At 41.9% G+C, this 19,174-nt stretch overlaps 1 protein-coding gene across 1 annotated transcript; it reads left to right on the top strand.

Moving 5' to 3' along the window:
- PDE6H (phosphodiesterase 6H) lies at positions 5,500–15,700 on the top strand. The gene is made up of 4 exons (XM_018049108.1): positions 5,500–5,524; positions 11,472–11,645; positions 12,664–12,704; positions 15,515–15,700. The coding sequence occupies exons 2-4, from the start codon at positions 11,512–11,514 to the stop codon at positions 15,589–15,591; spliced, it is 252 nt and encodes an 83-aa protein (XP_017904597.1). The 5' UTR covers positions 5,500–5,524; positions 11,472–11,511; the 3' UTR covers positions 15,592–15,700.

Below are 19,174 nucleotides of genomic sequence, written 5' to 3'. Positions count from 1 at the left end.
GAAAAACAACTCTGAGGTAAATTGTAAAGTGTGAAAAACACTGGTTTAAACCATGAAAATGGATGAGATAGTCCATTGCTGAACTCACTTATAAGCTTTAGGAGATTTAAGAATATAGATTCCTTAGGATTGTCTAATCATGTCATCTGTGACTAGAAACAGGCTCCCCCCCCGCCCCCCCGCCTTTGTCTCCAGCCTTTGTGGTTTCTGTTATTTTATGCCTGATTGCACTGGCCAGAGCTTTCAGTTCCATGTTGGTAAGAGTGATGAGAGCGGATATTCTTGACTTGTTCCTTATCTTAGAGAGAAAGCATTCGGGCTTTCACAACTAAATGTGATGTTTCTGTAGATGCTTTTTATTAGTTTCTCTCGATTTCTAGTTTGTTGAGAGGTTTTATCATTAATAGCTGCTGGATTTTGTGAAATGCTTTCTGCATCAGTTAATATGGTCATACAATTTTTCTTCTTTAGTTTGTTGATATAGAGCCTTATGTTGATTGAGTTTTGGATATTGAACAAATCTTGCATATATAGAATAAACTCCACTAGGTCTTGATGTATGAGCATTTTTATATATTACTGTATTAGATAAGGTAATTTTAAGGGTTTTTGCATCCAAATTCACAGGAGATACTGGTCTGTATTTTATCTTTTTTACTGTTTTTGTTTGATTTTGGTGTCAAAATGTTTCATGAAGGTATGGGTAAAGGGGTCAACTATATGGTGATATATGGTAACTGGACCAGTGGTGGTGATCACTTTGTAGTGTATACAGATGTTAAACTCTAATTATCCCACCTGAATCTTACCTAAAAATAATTTTTAAAATCCTTGAGGGTAAAACTGGTCTCATAAAATGAGTTGAGAAGTGTACTCTTCTATTTTCTGAAAGAGAATATTGTATTTTTAATGAGGTTATTTTTTCAAGATTAAGAGTGTTATTTTGCATGGATAGACTTAGAGAGTGTCATGCTGAGTGAGGTAAGTCAGTCAGAGAAGGAGAAATATTGTATGATATCCCTTACATGTGGAATATAAAAAGAAATGATGCAAATGAACTTGAGAGACTCATAGACTTAGAGGACAAACTTAGGGTTGCCAGGGGGAAGGATGCAGGGAAGGGATTGTTAGGGAGTTTGGGAGGAACATGTACACACTGCTGAATTTGAAATGGATAACCCACAAGGACCTACTGTGTCGCACAGGGCACTCTGCTCAATGATATGTGGCAGCGTGGAATGGAGAGGAGTTTGGGGTGGAATGGATACATGTATATGTATGACTGAATCCCTTCACTGTTCACCTGAAACTGTCACAACATTGTTTGTTAATTGGCTAGTCCCCAATACAAAATAAAAAGTAAAAAAAAAAAAAAAAAGAATGCCGTTCTGGAGAATTTCTAAGCATGGAGAGTGTTAAGGGAAGGAGGGACCAGCCTTGTACATTCTTCCTTCACATTTAGAATGTTCCTCTCTAGAGTCCACTGTGCATTGATAGAAGGGGAAGTTCAGTCTAGGGGGTTCAAAATGTGGAAGAGATGTGACTTTGATGTGTGTCTTCTGACTCACTGGTATTTTAAGAAACGCTAAAGAAAGATTAGAGATTAGCATTGGTGTAAGCAGCTTATAGGATAGCTAAAATTTTAATCACATTCTAATGACTTAGTACCTGCCCTTTAGCTTTTTTCCTGTATATAATTAATAACACTTCCCCATCCACTGGAAAAGATCAAGAACCAAGGATTATAGAACTATGAAGCAAAGATTTTTTTTTAAAACAGGTATTTTATGATATTTAAGTTTAAACTGGCTTTAGGAAAACTCACTCTATGTGGTATACAATTCTATAGGTTTTGACAAGCGCACAGAGTTGTATATCTACCTATAATATCATTTCATTACCTTTCAAAAGCTCCTTTCATTTCCCTTTATAGTCAGCTCCTCCTCTCAACTCCTGGGAATCACTGATTTGTTGGCCCATGCTATAGCTTTACCTTTCCAAGAATATCATAAATAAAGTCAGACAGCATAGAGCCTTTGACTTTGATTCTTTCCCTTGGCAAAATGTGCTTAATATTTATCTATTAAATAATGTCATTACATCTGGGTCACTTCATCTATCCATAAGTTCTCTCTTTTTCTTCTCACTCAACAAGTTTCCTGCTGGCTTTGCTTCTTTTCTCTCTCTCTTTTAAAAATTTTTAGTGTTCTTGCATTGGCTTTCTTCCTTTATTTCTTGGCTACAACATGTTGCATGTAGAATCTTAGTTCCCCAACCAGGGATCAAACCAACGCCTCCTCCACTTGCAGCAGGTTGTCTTAATCACTGGAGCACCGGGGAAGTCGCCGGCTTTGTTTCTTTTGCCTATGAAATCAAGGCACACTCCAGCTTCTTCCAGGAAATTACTTGGCCATTGATCATCTTAAACAAGATGAAACAGCTTTAAACAAGGCTGTGTGACCCTATTACCTGATTGGTAAGATCAGAGACAGGTAACTGACCAAAAGTATGCCACACTAGGCAAGGCAATGACCAGTGAAGTGACATGGTAGGAGAACTCTGTCCCACAAAGGCAGAGCATGTTGACTGACTGACCAGTCTATTCCCATCCTCTAAGACTCAGTGGTAGCAGGGGTAGTAGAGATAGTGGCAGGAAGAGCATCCACTTGGAGCAGGAAAACATGGGTGCACTTCCTGAAAGTACATGGTGACCAGATCTTTAGAATGTCAGTGTTTTTCTTTTAATTAAAAACATTTTGTTGTTGTTTTGGTTTGGTTACATCATGCAGCGCAGGGACCTTCCCTGACCAAGGATGGAACCTATGCCCTCTGCAGGAGAAGTGCAGAGTTTTAACCAGGGAAATCTAGAATGTCAGTGTCTTGAACAATGTTTCATTCTCCATACAACCTTCTTGAGGGTGACTGAATTCCCTGTCTTTCACCCTCCACCTCAAATCCTGTAATTTTTTCATTGCTGTTTCTTTTTAGATGCTTAACATTTCCTTATGTCATTTTTTTTTCTGTTTCAAGAACTTCCTTTATTATTCTTATCAGGTATTTAGGTGATAGATTCTTCTAATCTTCCTTTTTCTGAGGATGTCTTTATTTCTCCTTCATTCCTGAAAGATCAGTTCACTTGATAATAGAATTCAAAAACTGGCATTATTTTTTCTCTCGGGATGTGAAAAATGTGCCACTTCCTTCCAGCCCCCACTGTTTCTGATGAGAAATCCTCTGTCCTTCACCAAAAAAAACATGGAGATGGTGGGAGGGTTCAGCAGAGAAGTATCAAAACATCCATGGGTCTAATGGACAGAAAGATGGGAGTAATAATGCAGACAGGGAAAGACGGGGAAGCCTGGTGTGCTGGCAGTCCATGGGGTCCCAAAGAGTCGGACACAACTGAGCGACTGAACAACAACAATGATGGAGACAAAGAAGGGAGTGGAAGGACCCATCCAGAGACAAAACACCCTGCCGCCTTTGTGAGGTGCTTGCTGCCATCAAAACTCCTCTAATTTTGGTAGCTACCAAGGGGAAGCTTATTGAAAAGAACCCTTAAGCTGGTTAGCTGCCCATGTAATCTGCTTGGGTGGGCAGGTTAAGAATCTTTTCTTGCCTAGAAAGGATAAGTTGACCTTCTTTCTGTATAATCTTACAGAGTAATCTTTTCTTATAAGTGACAATTTAGAGAAGCACACTACAATTTTCCAGCAACATGTAAGAGTGACCAGAACAAGGAATCTTGGTCCAGGTTCACTTTGTACTCATATAGTAGAAAGGTAGCTGAATATGCAAGATACTTGCAGGGTTGGGTCTTACTCCTGGCTCCCCTTCTAACTTTATATGCAGCCTTTAAAAAATACTTTATTTTTTATTGACGTATAATTGATCTAAAATACCATATTAGTTTCATCGTTGTTGTTCAGGTGCTCAGTCATGTCTGACTCTCTGAGACCCCATGGTCTTCACTGGTGGCTCAGTAGGTAAAGAATCTGCCTGCAATGCTGGAGACCTGAGTTCAATCCCTGGTCTGGAAGATCTCCTGGAGAAGGAAATGGCAACCCACTGCAGCATTTTTCCCTGGAGAATCCATGGACAGAGGAGCCTGGTGGGCTATAGTCTGTGGGTCACAGAGAGTCGGACTGCAGCACGACAGGCTTCCTTGTCCTTCACTATCTCCCAGAGTTTGCACAAACTCATGTCTACTGAGTCGGTGATGCCATCCAATCATCTTGTCCTATGTTGTCCCCTTCTCCACCTGCCTTCAATCTTTACCATCAGGGTCACTGGCCAAAGTATTGGAGCTTCAGCTTCGACAGCAGTCCTTCCAACAAATATTCAGAATTGATTTCCTTTAGGATTGATTGGTTTGATCTTCTTGCAGTCCAAGAGAGTCTCAGGAGTGTTCTTCAGCACCATAGTTTGAAAGCATCAATTCTTCGGTGCTCAGCCTTCTTTATGGTCCAGTTCTCAATATTTTTATTTCTTATATGTGCGGTCTTGAATAAATCACTTGATTTCTCTATGACAAATTTGTCAAAAGATCTTCATGGTACTGACATATGAGGTACTGTGTGTGTTAGTCACTCAATTGTGTCCAACTCTTTGTGACCCCATGGACTGGGACCTGCTGGTTTTCTCCATCCATGGGATTTTCCAGGCAAGAAGCCTGGAGTGGGTTGCCATTTCCTTCTCCAGACATCAGCGTTAAGGTCATTTCAAAACTGTACAAAGTGATGTATAAATTCATACCAGTGGCTCGATGCAATTGGAAGACTGAAGTCAAGTGTTACACTGAGTGGGATTATAGCCTAGACCCTTTGGGTGTAAAAGATCCAGTAATCAATTCTCAAATACAGAGTTATAAGTTAAGAGTTCCCAGCTATAGCTTGGGCTCCTTCTCAGTTACATATCACTGGACCTTAGGTTATTCCTGATATGTGGTTTCATCTTTCAGAGAAAAATTAATATAACATCATTTAGGGAGAGATGCTGGTATTTTTCATTGTCATGGTTCACATAATCAGTTTTCAGTGAAGCAGTTTGCAGCGTAAGAATTACGTGATGATGGTGTGTGTGTGTATGTGTGTGTGTGAGAGAGAGGAGAAAGAGAAAAACAGTATGTGTGAGTGTGTCTGTTTGTCAAAGAAAGGGAAGGATGGGGGGGGGGGTGAAAACTAAAGGTAGCAATGGAGAAGGAAAGAAAGTGTTGAATTATAATCTGCAAATCTCCCCCTTGGAAATCAACACTTTGTGTGTGTTTATGAGTTCAATACCTGTTTGTGGATAGGAGAGAGCCCAAGTCAGTTTGTAAGAGCATCCGATTATCAGCAAAGCCTGCCCCAGTCTCACCCCACATTCTTCCAACTTCTTTGCACCTAGGCCGATGCTCTTAAGCCTATGACGATGTGATTAGGTAGCATGAGGGTATTACAGAGAGATAAATCAGGATGCAAAGATCCTTTATTCATCTGCTGTGAAGAAGGCAGCTGGACAGCTTATAAGAGAAACATTTAACTCTGTGAGTATTTCTCCACTTCTGGAGAGTTTAAGCAGGATGTAATCAAAGGGCTTTTGTGGGAGTTTGGGGGTTCAATCTGGCTCTAAAACCAAGAAATAGAAGAAAAGAACACACTGAACCTGTGGGTCTGGACCAGGATTGGGGATGGAAATGGGCAAAAACATGAAGGAAACACATCAAAACTTCCTTATGTGACAAGCTAGTAAGTGAAACTTCATTTTTACAAGGTTACTGCAAACCTTGATTACTAACCCCAAACTGACCCTCCCTGTTTGGCGGCTCTGTAGCAAACAGCTTTCTGGAATAAGGGATCTGGGGCACTCGATAACCACAAGAGTAAACAGTCCTTTTCTCCCAGGATGTGCCTGGAAACTTGGTCCAGCCATCAAGAGGCTGACAGGGGAATGGGAGGATGAAGGTAAGGAAACCAGAGTCAGCCGGGAACGACCACAGTGCAAGGAGGGTGCGCCCAACCATCTCCCTCCAAGGTGAAAGTGTCTGTTTGTTCCTAGCTGAAGCAACGTACTTGCTGGATTTTTGTTTTTGTTTTTTCATGGCTTTGGTTTGGGTCTTATTTGACTCTCTGAATTATTTGATTTTCTTTGCCTCAGCAGGACCCTGGGTGACATCTCTGGGTCCAGTGGCATCAGTGGAGGAGATGGGTCCTCTGCCTGTCTTCTCCCCATCCTTGGCCACCAACAACAGAATCGGTTATCTGATCATATCTTTGTTAAGAAAGAGGGAGAAGAGGTCTAGGATGATAATCAAAGCATCCGAGAGCCTGACTCAAGAATCTTCAGAAACTGCCCTTATTTAGCTGGAGTTTATGGAGCATCATCCTCTTGCTTCCTACAACTGAGCTCTGCTGCCTTGGGTCTAAGGCAATGCCAAGCTCAGTGCCCTGCAAAACTCTGCCTTGAAATCTTACATTGCTGCATATACTTCTCTCTTCAAGAGAACACTTTGTAATCTTCAAAAGGGGAAGGGCTAACATTGTTTTAAAAACAGGAAAACATTCTGCCTCCCAAAGGAATGAATTACTTGACCCTTTGGAGGCAAAAATGTGAAACGTCTGTAGCTAAAATCATGTTTGATACTGGATTCAGGTTTATTCAGCTCCATGGAGGTCCTTGGAGTTCCTAGGAAAACATGGTCAGGATAAGTTCAGCCATAGGTTATACCTGTGGCTGACAAGACTGACTTCCAAGGCAGGACAGGGTCATATTTGTTCTGCTCCTCCCAAGGGTTTTACAGGGAAAATTGGAGGGTGAGTCTATGGCAGAAACACCCTAGCAATTGGTGGACAGTCCTACACACTCAGAAATGAAATACTGTATCTGAAATGCGCAATGAATGCAAAAAGAGTTATTCATAGGGCAAATCTTGAGTGCCACGAGGATCCAGAGATTAGCCAGGCAACTGTTACATAACTTTCCGAGGAGAATTCTTTCACAGAACGCATCGCACTTAGAATTAGACATGAACTCGGTCCCGGCCTAGAGTTGTAACTTAAGAATTAGATAAATATGCAAAAGAAACTCACCAGAGAAAGGGGAAAGTATAACCAGGGGGACATAGAAATTAATTTCAAATTCTTTGGGGTTACTGTTAGAGGTGTCAGAGAAATCCAAGGATAGCTTAAGAGGGAATTTTGAGACCAAAAGTGGGAAATAGTTTTAGTATTTGAATGATGCAGAGGATTACCCAAGAAGTGGAGATAGCAATTACTTCTCTGGTGTTTGTCACGGACTCCTCATGGTCCCAGGGGAATGGGTGTGGATCCAGATGAAGCTATGCTGCAACCATAAATTTGTTTTCAGGGTTCCCTTGACAGAAGGTCTACTACATAGTTACTCCATTTTGAGTACTTTTCACCAAAAGCTGTACATAGTTTCCTCTTATTTTCCCCATTACCCTAAAAAGAAAAAAATATTTGATTCATTTTTAGATAGAATGAGATCCAGAGAGGCTATGCAACCTATCCAAGTTCATATTAAACAGCTTGATGGAACAGGAATTTGAAATTATTTCTGTTTGATCCAAAGGCATCTACTGTTTACACTGTTTTGCCCTTAAAGGGTGATTTGGCTGATGAAGGTTACCTTTGCTATTGTCCTTTAGTTGATAAATCCTGTCCGACTCTTATGCAACCTCACGGATGCAGCCCACCAGGCTTCTCTGTCCATGAGACTTCTCAGGAAGGAATACTGGAGTGGATTGCCATTTCCTTCTCCAGGAGATCTTCCTGACCCAGGGATTGAACCTGTGTCCTCTTCATGGGCAGGTGGGTTCTTTACCACTGAGCCGCATTATAGATTTGGGGTCTTACATGGTTGGGCCCCAGTTACGGTTGCCAGATATTATAGAAGATGCTCAGTTACATGTGAATTTCAGATAAACAGCAACAACAGTTTCTAAGTTGCTGCTGCTGCTGCTAAGTTGCTTCAGCTGTGTCCGACTCTGTGCGACCCCATAGATGGCAGCCCACCAGGCTCCTCCATCCCTGGAATTCTCCAGGCAAGAATACTGGAGTGGGTTGCCATTTCCTTCTCCAATGCATGCATGCATGCATGCTAAGTTGCCTCAGTAATGCCAGACTCTGTGCATCCCCATGGACAGCAGCCCACCAGGCTCCTCTGTCCACTGGATTCTCCAGGCAAGAAAATTGGAGTGGGTTGCCATTTTCTTCTCTTAGTTTCTAAGTATGTATCATGAAATCCATGAAATATATGGGATATACTTATACAAAAAAAATCATTTGTTGTTTATCTGAAATTCAAACTTAACTGGATGTCTTGTATCTTGATTTGCTAAATCTGAATCCTAAGCTTAGTAGGCTCTCTAGACTGGAGAAAAGTTTGTAGTCTCTCATTGCTTTGAAAGAATCGGGAAATACAGAAAGGTTGATCTGAGATTAACTCTCCAGTTTTCCTTTGTGGCTTTGGCAGAGTTGGGATGTGTCAGTCACTGGTGGCACAGAGTGAGAGCAATGCTGCCCTTGGCTGCCCTCCAGCCATTCCCATGATCCCAACCACACTTGGGAGAGGCACAGACTTGGCCTGTTTACCAGGGCAGGAGAGGACCCGTGGCACAGGACTGGATTCAGTGGGCAGAGGAGCTGGCAGAACATTTCCCCAAACCATGGAGGGCTTTATGAGGTGAGGATCAGCTAATGCCTTCCCTATGGCTGGATGGAGAAGATCACAGGGTTGGGATCTCAAGACCCAAGGTTCAAGGCATTAGTTTGGTCTCTTCGTTTACGTATTCACTCATTGAACAAATATATATGGCACACCTACTATGTGCCGGGTACTCTTGTAGGTTCTGAGGGTACAGGAATAAATGAAGACTGAAAAAACAGCTTCATGGGGCATATTCCAGTGAAGGATTAAGACAAGATCCACTGGTGACTTCCCTTGCACTCCAGTCCCCAAGATATCACCCTCCAATGCAGAGGTGTGGGTTTAATCAGTGGTCAGGGAGCTAAGAATCCCTCATGCCTCATGGCCAAAAAGCCAAAACTTTAAAAAAAAAAATTGTAACAAACTCCATAAAGACTTTAAAAATGGTCCACATTAAAAAATATATATTAAAGAAAAAAGACAAGATCCACTGCATGCACAGGTGATCCAGGGCCTTGGGCAGCTTCAGCATCCTTCTTGGTTCTAGCTCACAGCATCATCAGTGTGTTTCTATCAGACAAGCTGAGGACTGGCAGGAGAGAACGAAAATAGTAATTGAGGAAAAGAAAACAGGAAAAACATCTTAGAGGCAAGGATTTATTAATAATTTAAGCTGATTTTGAGTCATAAGAAAAAGTTGATAAATTTTACAATGTAAGATTTGAGGGATGTGACCTCAAACCCCAAAAGGTGCAAGATGAGACAGAGAAGGAACTGGCGTAAGAAAGCCGGTGGGCGTGCACTGACCCACAGCAGGTGCCAGACACGGCCTGGGGCAGGTAAGAGAGTCTCCAACCTGCAGAACAGGAGGAGGGTCTCCCCAGGGCAGCCTCAGTGCCACACTTGAAGGGATGAGCACGGAGGTGACGGTGAGCATGGGGAGCAGCTAGCCAGAAAGGCCGAGGCTCAGAGGCCATGGCCCACCTGCTGGAACTGCCACCAAATAAAAGTGCTAAGAGGTCAGCACAGTGTCCATCTGTTCAGACACAGAGAAGGCAGTCAGGCCCTCTCTGCTGAGGCCCCCACCCTGCTGGAGGACAAGGCTGAGAGCTCCCACTCCCTCTCCTGGAGCAAGATTTGAGGGATGTATACTAGGTTCCCCTTGTGGCTCAGCTGGTAAAGAATCTGCCTGCAATGCAGGAGACCTGGGTTCAATCCCTGGGTTTGGAAGATCCCCTGGAGAAGGGAAAGCTACCCACTCCAGTATTCTGGCCTGGAAAATTCCATGGACTGTGTAGTCTATGGGGTCGCAAAGAGTTGGACACAACTGAGCGACTTTTGCTCGTCTTGAATATTAAATGAGTTGGCATGTTTATATTTAGAATATTACCTGAAATCTAGTAGCTATGTAAATGTTAGCATGTGTAAGGTAACAGATAGCTGCCATCCCAATAGACCATGTGATCGCAAAGAGTCGGACAGGACTGAGTGACTTTCACTATTGTAGCGAAAGAGAGAGAGAGAGAACATGGTTACATGAGCCTAGCATTGTCAGGGAGAAGGAAGTTAAGGATACTAGCATAAATTTATAATGGATGAAATATAGAATTCTATGAAAACAGGCAGCAGGTTTATGGAAGAGGTTGGTTCAAGGTAGGAGTTTAAGGTTTTGGAGCTTTTTCAGAATCTCCCTTCCCAGATTAAGCGCTATTAACTTTTTCAATAGAAAAGGAAAAAGAAAAAAAAAACTTTTAGTTTAGCCTGTCATATTAATTTGTTATCACGTTATTGTAACATGTAATAACAGTAATTTGTTATGTTCTTTTCTTTGTACTTAAAGAATGACAATGTATCTTTTTGTAGCTAAAATGTAAGTCTGGGAAAACCATATTGTACAAGTTCTTGATTTGGATAGGAGAAAAGGTTGAAGATTCCTGAGAAATAAGTGGCTAAAGAATTTATCTGGTAGGGGATTTAAAGTACAAGCTTATGACTTAATCACCTCCTGCTGTCTTCTGTGTGTGTGTGTGTGTGTGTGTGTATTGGGAATGTACTGAATACTTCCGTAGTGTCAATATACCTGTTTCAGAGCTACCCCTATCCAGACAACTACACTGTCACCTCCCATAACTAGAAAAGAAGTCTTTGGATCACATGAGGATTAAATTAAATACAGACCATAAAGAACACAGGCCATAAGAATGGGTCAATAAACATTTAGAAGCAGACTATTTTACAGTTAGATGGAGCAATATGTAAAGCTTAGAGAACACTTCAGTGCTGCCAAGCCTAAATAGTCTTTAGCACATTTCTCTCCCTTGACAGATGGCGGAACTGGTGGTCAATGAAAAGGACATAATTACTACACATTCACACGGAAGGCTGGTGACAGGCTTACTGCAACAACAAAGCTACCTAGATTTATCAGGTTTTGGCTTATAGCCCACTCTGCTGGCTGCCTCCATTAACGTATACCTTATTTTCTTAGATGGTAACTTCTTTAAAAGATGGTAACATCTCCCTTTTGCTGTCAGTAAAAAATGCCAAGCTTCTTTATCAAGATGCTTTTCTCCCTGTCCCCCTGCCCCTGAAGATTATTATAAAGGTCTAATAAGCAATGGTCATCATACTCTTCTTGACCACTCTCCTTTGCAGATGCTTAATATGCACTCTTGGATAAACTAAACAAATGGATAAATTAATCATTTTAATGACTTTTCATATTGCTTTCTCATTCCAATTTTTAGTTTAAAAAGTAGAGCTTGACCACGTTGCCCCACTGATCATTGAATAATCTTTCTTTCTCTCTCTCTCACTGTCCAAAGAGCCTGAAAGAAAACCATCAGCCACCCAAACACTAGCAGAATGAGCGACAATACTGTGTTGGCTCCTCCAACTTCAAACCAGGGTCCCACCACCCCACGCAAAGGGCCCCCCAAGTTCAAGCAGAGGCAGACTCGTCAGTTCAAGAGCAAGCCTCCTAAGAAAGGTGTGAAAGGGTAAGACCAAAATGAAAAAGGTTTCCTATTTTTTTTGAGAGATTAATGCTCACCATATTAAGTAGACATAAAAATTTCCACCTCACCCTCTGTTTCCTAGTACAATCTTTGCTGAATCATATTTTTTCAGTCCTGGAATCCTTTCTCTCTCAGCTCCCACATATACAGCCAAATTTAACGTGGAAAATGGACCCTTTCACAGTGACCTTTGGCTTGACCTTCCAGACTCTTCTTGACCACTCTCCTTTGCTGATGTAAACTGTGCTTTAATTTGGAAAACAGAATCACTGGCTGCTTCTAGAACACACAGTTTATTTTTCTGGCTTCAGATTTTCTCTCTTCAGTTCTTTGTTTTTCTCTTTTTCTCCCTGGCAAAATCTGATTTATTTTTCAACACACACTCATGTTAATTTCTTTTGGAAACCATTACGGACTCTCTTAGACAAACATTGTCATTCCTTCCATGTTTGCATTTTGTACATTCAGCTATTGTAACTTGTACTTTTTTATAGTGCATCTATTTCTTTCATCTGTTGCCTGAGTCTGAGATCCCTGAGAGAAAATTTGTGTGTTTGTTCTTTCCTTAACTCTCAGTACCTAACACAGTTTCAGGAACAAAGCAGATGCTTAATATGCACTCTTGGATAAACTAAACAAATAGATAAATTAATCATTTTAATGACTTTTCATATTGCTTTCTCATTCCAATTTTTAGTTTAAAAAGTAGAGCTTGACCACGTTGCCCCACTGATCTTTTTTTTTTTTTTTTTTTTTCCTGGCTCTCAATTGTCTTAGTTTACATTTTTACAGAGGGAAACTCTTTCTTCTGGGACGCACTATTTAAAACCTGCTTGAGTGACACTTCCTTTGCCCTAGTTCAGTGCAAACAAAAGGGTTTTCTCAAATACAAAAACTGAAGTGTCTTCTTTCCCCTTGAATCAGGAAACTCTTCACATGACTCATTCCAGGATCTTTTGGCCCTGGTATCAGCTAACTTCTCTTTGTGTTTTTTCCATAGGTTTGGAGATGACATTCCAGGCATGGAGGGACTAGGAACAGGTGAGCAATCTGAATATTTAAGTGAGAATATTACCCCTGGACTTTGACCATTTTTTCTGCTTCAGGCCTCAAGAAGCAGTTCAATGTTATTGGAAATACATAACACAACGGATTTTTTTGAAGACCTAGGAATGTAGGGTTTTAAATTAACTTCTTAAATAAGTATGTGTGTGCCCAGAGGCAAAAACTCAGAGAAATCAGACTAGTCACAAAGTTCAATGATTCCTTGTGTTTTGTTATGTACTCTAGAAGGTGTAGGCTTCCTTGGTGGCGCAGTGGTAAAGAATCCACCTGCTAATGCAGGAGATGGATGGGTAGTGGGTTTGATCCCTGGGTCAGGAAGATCCCCTGGAGGAGGAAATGGCAATCCACTCCGGAATTCTTGCCTGGAGAACCCCATGGACAGGGGAGACCGGCAGGCTACAGTCTATGGGGTCACAAAGGAGTCAGACACAACTGAGTGTACACACACACACACTCTCTCTCTCCCAGGCATACAGTGGTGAATCGTAGACATTCACAGTAGAACAATTCTCAGAATGAGTCTAGCCCAACTCCTTTATTTTTCAGGAGAGAAATCTGAAACATAGAGGAATTAAATGACAATCTGAGTCCACAGAGTGAGGAAACAAGGGTGGGGCCTGGAGAGCCTTTCCTCTGCACCGGGCCAGCCACTCCCTCACAAGCTTCCTCTTTTTTACACATCCTCTGGCGCTCAGAACAGGGCCCTAGACACTAAAGTATCTGGAGTAATAAGATTTAATTGGCTAGAATTTTTCTTTGTTGGGTGATGCATGCAAACTACTTTACATTTTCTTTAAAAAATTAATAGACTTTAAATTTTAAAGAAATTTTAGGTTTGTGGAAAACTTAGGCAGAATTTTTAAGGGATTCCTAAAGATCCCCTCTGCTACCTTCTTCCCCCATACATCAGTCATACCCCCTATTATTAACCTCTTGCATTAGAGCGGTACATTTGTTATACTTTATAAACCAATATTAACACATTTTTATTAGCTGAAATAGCTTGTTCATTCTTTGTGTTGTCCAGTTCTCAGGTATCCACCATTACAGGTTCATATGGAATCACTAGCCCCGCCAAATCTCCTGGGCGCTATCTGTTCATTCCTTTCTCTCCATAAACTCCTGACAACCAGAAATCTTTCTACTGTCTCTATTGCTGCTGTTGATCAATCACTCAGTCGTGTCCAGCTCTTTGTGACCCCACGGGCTGCTACACTCCAGGCTTCCCTGTCCTTCACTCTCTCCCAGAGCTTGCTCAAGCTCATGTCCATTGAGTCGGTGATGCTGCCCAACCATCTCATCCTCTGTCACTCCCTTCTCCTCCTGCTCTATAGTTTTGTCTTTTCCAGACAGTCTACAGTTAGAATCCTATAGTAAGAGCTCTTTCACTTAGTAATATTTATTTTAACTTCCTCCATGTCTTGACATGATTTGATAGCTCATTTCTTTTTTATCATTGGATACTTTATTGTATGGTTGTATCACAGTGTATTTATCCTGTTGATAGGCATCTTGATCGCTTCCAGGTTTTGGCAGTTATGAATAAAGCGACTATAAACTTCTTTGTGCAGGTTTTGTGTGTGGACACAAGTTTTCAGCTCATCCAATACACTTTTGACAAATGAAGGCATTCATAGCAATCAGTTTCCTTTCTGGGCAACTCTCAGTATATTTACTTTTTTAAATTTATTTTTAATTGGAGGATGATTGCTTTACAATACTGTGTTGGTTTCTGCCATACATCCACATGAATCAGTCATAAGCATACATGTGATTTACTTTTTATTGTCTGATGCTACTCCTCAGATCTCAAATAGAATTTCTAGTCACTTTGATAAAGCTCATCTGCTATTCTTCTAAATCAAATGTTTCTCTATTTTGACCATGTGTATATAAGACCAGCAAATTCACTTTGGACTCTGGAATATATTCTTAACTCTGCCAAACTATTTGGAATAGTGACAAGAGGTTTATTCTGAGGGAAGTTCTGAAGTCTTTGACCTGGTTCTAGTTCAGTCTCTACAACCATGAGATTTTTTTTTTCTCTAGGTATTTAACCTCTTTGGGTACTAGCCAGCTTCTCTGTAACTTGGGAATAATATGATAACTTTTAACAATACATAAAGGAGCTTGAGAGCAGTCAGAGAAGCCCAAGAAATGCATCTGGTTGGTAGGGAGTAGGGAAACTAGATTTCCAGACCATGCGAATTTAAAGCACCCCAAGACACAGGTTCGATCCCTGGGTCGGGAAGATCTACTGGAGAATGGAATGGCAACCCACTCCAGTGTTCTGGCCTGGGAAATCCCACGGACAGGGGAGCCTGGAGGGCTACAGTCCATGGGGTCACAGCTTCAGACACAACTTAGTGACTAAACAACAACAACAACAACAACAACAACAACAACTTCTCACTTTAACCCACGGCCTAACTAGAATTCCACCTCTGTCCCCTCCTTGGTGTTTCAGTGAGACTTCGAACGATCAAAGAACTACACTCCCACAGAATAGTCCCAGTCCAAAATCTTGGAGCATCTCCCCAGAAAGGATGCCAAATAAAACTAACACAGATCCTGGGGGAGCCTGTTTGGGGGAAATCAGAGCCTCAAAGAGGATTAATGAAACAATTGTTCTGATCCTCCCTGGGATGACGGGCCATTCTTCCCCATCATCTGGGCAACAGATGGGAAACAGGAGCGAGGTGTCTCTGCCTGAATGATATCCTTTTGTGCAGAAGAGGCTCTTCTGGGGGGTGAGGTTGGCTTATCAGGTCTTCTCTCTCTTGCAGATATCACTGTGATCTGTCCTTGGGAGGCATTCAGCCACTTGGAGTTGCACGAGCTCGCTCAGTTTGGGATCATCTGAGCCACTGGAGGTTCTGCCGCTCTCATTAGCATCTGCTGTAACTTTGATCACTTCTGCCCTATTGATCTACCAGAATTTTGACACGCAGGTGTCGGAAGTGGTTTCCCACACACTCACTTCCCTTAAGTAACTACTGAGAGTTGTCTTAGTGCCAGACTCTTTCATGCAGTATAGTTTAACTCAGAACAGTGGGTGAAATCAAGTTGTGATGAGGCGTTTCCAACATCACCCCTTTTTCCTATCAGCTGGTTAGAAGTCATCCATATTTCTCTAAAGTCCTTCAAATCTGTTTTTGCTTAGGCAATCATTACTTTTGGTAGAAGCCTTTTAAGATATCATTTATGTCCCTCCTCTCCCCTTTTCTTTAATAAAGGAGATATTTACCTCGAATCTCATGATGAAGTTGTATTAAATGCTATAAGCAAATATCTGTGGCCTTGTTCTGAGACCCAATTAAACAAAGAAGGCACAGTTACACAGGAAGTAAGCACTGTGCGTGCAAAAAAGCATGGGATTAATAGACAAGTTCTGATTTGACTTTGTCACGACCTCTCGGGGTCTAAATTTTATTGCACCAGGTTATCCCTGAGACCTGATGCCGCTTTAAACTGTACAGTTTTGAGCTAGTGGCAAACTGGAGATGTAAACTCAAGACCCTGACAATGAGTGTTCTTTTCATTGTCTTGGTTCCATTGATTGAAAAGCTGTTTATCCTTTAAAGTTTAGACTTACATACAAAAGCTAGGTTATGGAATCCAAAAAATAGAATGATGATTTGCTTCACCCCGGGCTTCCCTGTAGCTCAGATGGTAAAGCATCTGCCTGCAATGCGGGAGACCCAGGCTTGATCCCTGGGTCGGGAAGATCCCCTGGAGAAGGAAATGGCAACCCACTCCAGTACTCTTGCCTGAAAAACTCCATGGACTGTCGCCTGAGGAGCCTGGTAGGCAACAGTCCATGGAGTCCCAAAGAGCTGGACACAACTGAGCGCCTTCACTTTGCTTCACCCCAATGTTGTGTCAAATGTAATGTGCACACAGCTATGTTTCCCCAATACTTTCAAGGCAGTTGTGCAATTCAAGGGCTTTCTATCTGACCTGGATGCTTTAGGGTACTAGCAGTATTCATTTCTTCATGTCAGTTTTGTAATTTGTGGTAAAAGAATGAAGTAAATTAACTGAAAAGAGAGGCAGGATGATAGAGGGGAAAGAGTTTTGGGTTCTAATGCCATGTCATCATTTTGAGCAAAGATCTCATGCTTGGGATTCTCCAGTTTTCCTGAATTAGATGATCAAAGTTCACAGTAGGGATAAATCCTGGGACTCAGAATGAGCATGAGAGGTGCCCTGCACTGGAGAACATTTTTTCTGCTGGTGGTTCTACACTCACTGAGGTGCAGCAACAACACTGTTACCTTCTGGCCAGAAATCTGGAAGCCCAAAGGACACATCTGGATTGGAATTGGGTAAAGAGAATGGATTTCCAGGTCCTGGTAATTTAAAGCTCACATCATTTCAGTTCAATTGCTCAGTTGTGTCCAACTCTTTGCAATCCCATGGACTGCAGCACACCAGGCTTCCCTGTCCATTACCTACTCCTGGAGCCTACTTAAACTCATGTCCATCGAGGTGGTGATGCCATCCAACCATCTCATCTTCTGTTGTCCCCATCTCCTCCTGCCTTCAATCTTTCCCAGCATCAGGGTCTTTTCCAATGAGTCAGTTCTTCATATCATGTGGCCAAAGTATTGGAGTTTCAGCTTCAGCATCAGTCCTTCCAATGAATATTCAGGACTGATTTCCTTTAGGATTGACTGGTTGGGTCTCCTTGCAGTCCAAGGGACTCTCAAGAGTCTTCTCCAATACCGCAGTTCAAAAGCATCAATTCTTTGGTGCTCAGCTTTCTTTATGGTCCAACTCTCACACCCATACATGACTACTAGAAAAACCATAGCCTTGACTAGACAGACCTTTGTTGTCAAAGTAATGTCTCTGCTTTTTAATATGCTATCTAGGTTGGTCATATCTTTTCTTCCAAGGAGCAAGTGTCTTTTAATTTCATGGCTGTAATCACCATCTGCAGTGATTTTGGAGCCCCCCAAAATAAAGTGTGACACTCTTTCCATTGTTTCCCCATCTATTTCCCATGAAGTGATGGGACCAGATGCCATGATCTTCGTTTTCTGAATGTTGAGCTTTAAGCCAACTTTTTCACTCTCCTCTTTCACTTTCATCAAGAGGCTCTTTAGTTCCTCTTCACTTTCTGCCATAAGGGTGGTGTCATCTGCGTGTCTGAGGTTATTGATATTTCTTCCTGCAATTTTGATTCCAGCTTGTGCTTCATCCAGTCTGGCATTTTGCATGATGTACTCTGCATATAAGTTAAATAATCAGGGAGACAATATACAGCCTTGATGTACTCCTTTCCCAGTTTGGAACCAGGCCATTGTTTCATGTCCAGTTCTAACTGTTGCTTCTTGACTTACATACAGATTTCTCAGGAGGCAGGTAAGGTGGTCTGGTATTTCCAAGTCTTTGAGAACTTTCCACAGTTTGTTGAGATCCACAAAATCAAAGGCTTTAGCATAGTCAATGGAATAGAAGTAGATGTTTTTCTGGGCTTCTCTTGCATTTTCATCCAGTGGATGTTGGCAATTTGTTCTGGTTTTTCTGCCTTTTCTAAATCCAGCTTGAACATCTGGAAGTTCTCAGTTCAAGTACTGTTGAAGTCTAGCTTGCCCAACTAGAATTCCATTTGTCCTTTCTTTACGTTGCTTTAAGGCTTCCCTGGTGGCTCAGAGGTTAAAGCGTCTGCCTGCAATGTGGGAGACCTGGGTTTGATCTGGAGAAGGAAAAGGCAACCCACTTCAGTATTCTTGCCTGGAGAATCCTATGGACAGAGGAGCCTGGTGGGCTGCAGTCCACGGGGTCACAAAGAGTCGGACACGACTGAGTGACTTCATTTTTTCATTCATCATGTTGCTGAGACCAAGTTCATGCTACTTACTGCATGACAGTCCAACAAATCAAGAGATGAGTCATTTGGGGGAAGAATGGTGACTTTGTTCGGAAAGCCAGCAGACCTAGAAGATGGTGGACTAGAGTCCTGAAGAACTGTGTTGCTTAGGTTTGGATGTTATTTTATTTTATAGAACAAAGTAGGAGAGGTGTCAGGAGGTAAGAGAAGGCAATGACAACCCACTCCAGTACTCTTGCCTGGAAAATCCCATGGATGGAGGAGCCTGGTGGGCTGCAGTCCATGGGGTGGTGAAGAGTCGGACACAACTGAGCGACTTCACTTTCACTTTTCACTTTCATGCATTGGAGAAGGAAATGGCAACCCACTCCAGTGTTCTTGCCTCGAGAATCCCAGGGATGGGAGAGCCTGGTGGGCTGCCATCTATGGGGTCACACAGAGTCGGACATGACTGAAGTGACGCAGCAGCAGCAGCAGCAGCAGCAGCAGGAGGAGGTAAAATTTTAAAAGGTGATAATTTTTTTCAAGTATTTTCTGATTTTGGTCATAATCCAAAGGGGACTGTTAATTTCTTCTTTCCTGCAGCCATTTATAAATGGGCCTGGTC

Source organism: Capra hircus, chromosome 5 (assembly GCF_001704415.2).
Source record: "Capra hircus breed San Clemente chromosome 5, ASM170441v1, whole genome shotgun sequence".
Taxonomy (NCBI): domain Eukaryota; kingdom Metazoa; phylum Chordata; class Mammalia; order Artiodactyla; family Bovidae; genus Capra; species Capra hircus.
Note: the sequence above shows the minus strand (reverse complement) of the source record. Positions and strands in the feature narration are given on the sequence as shown.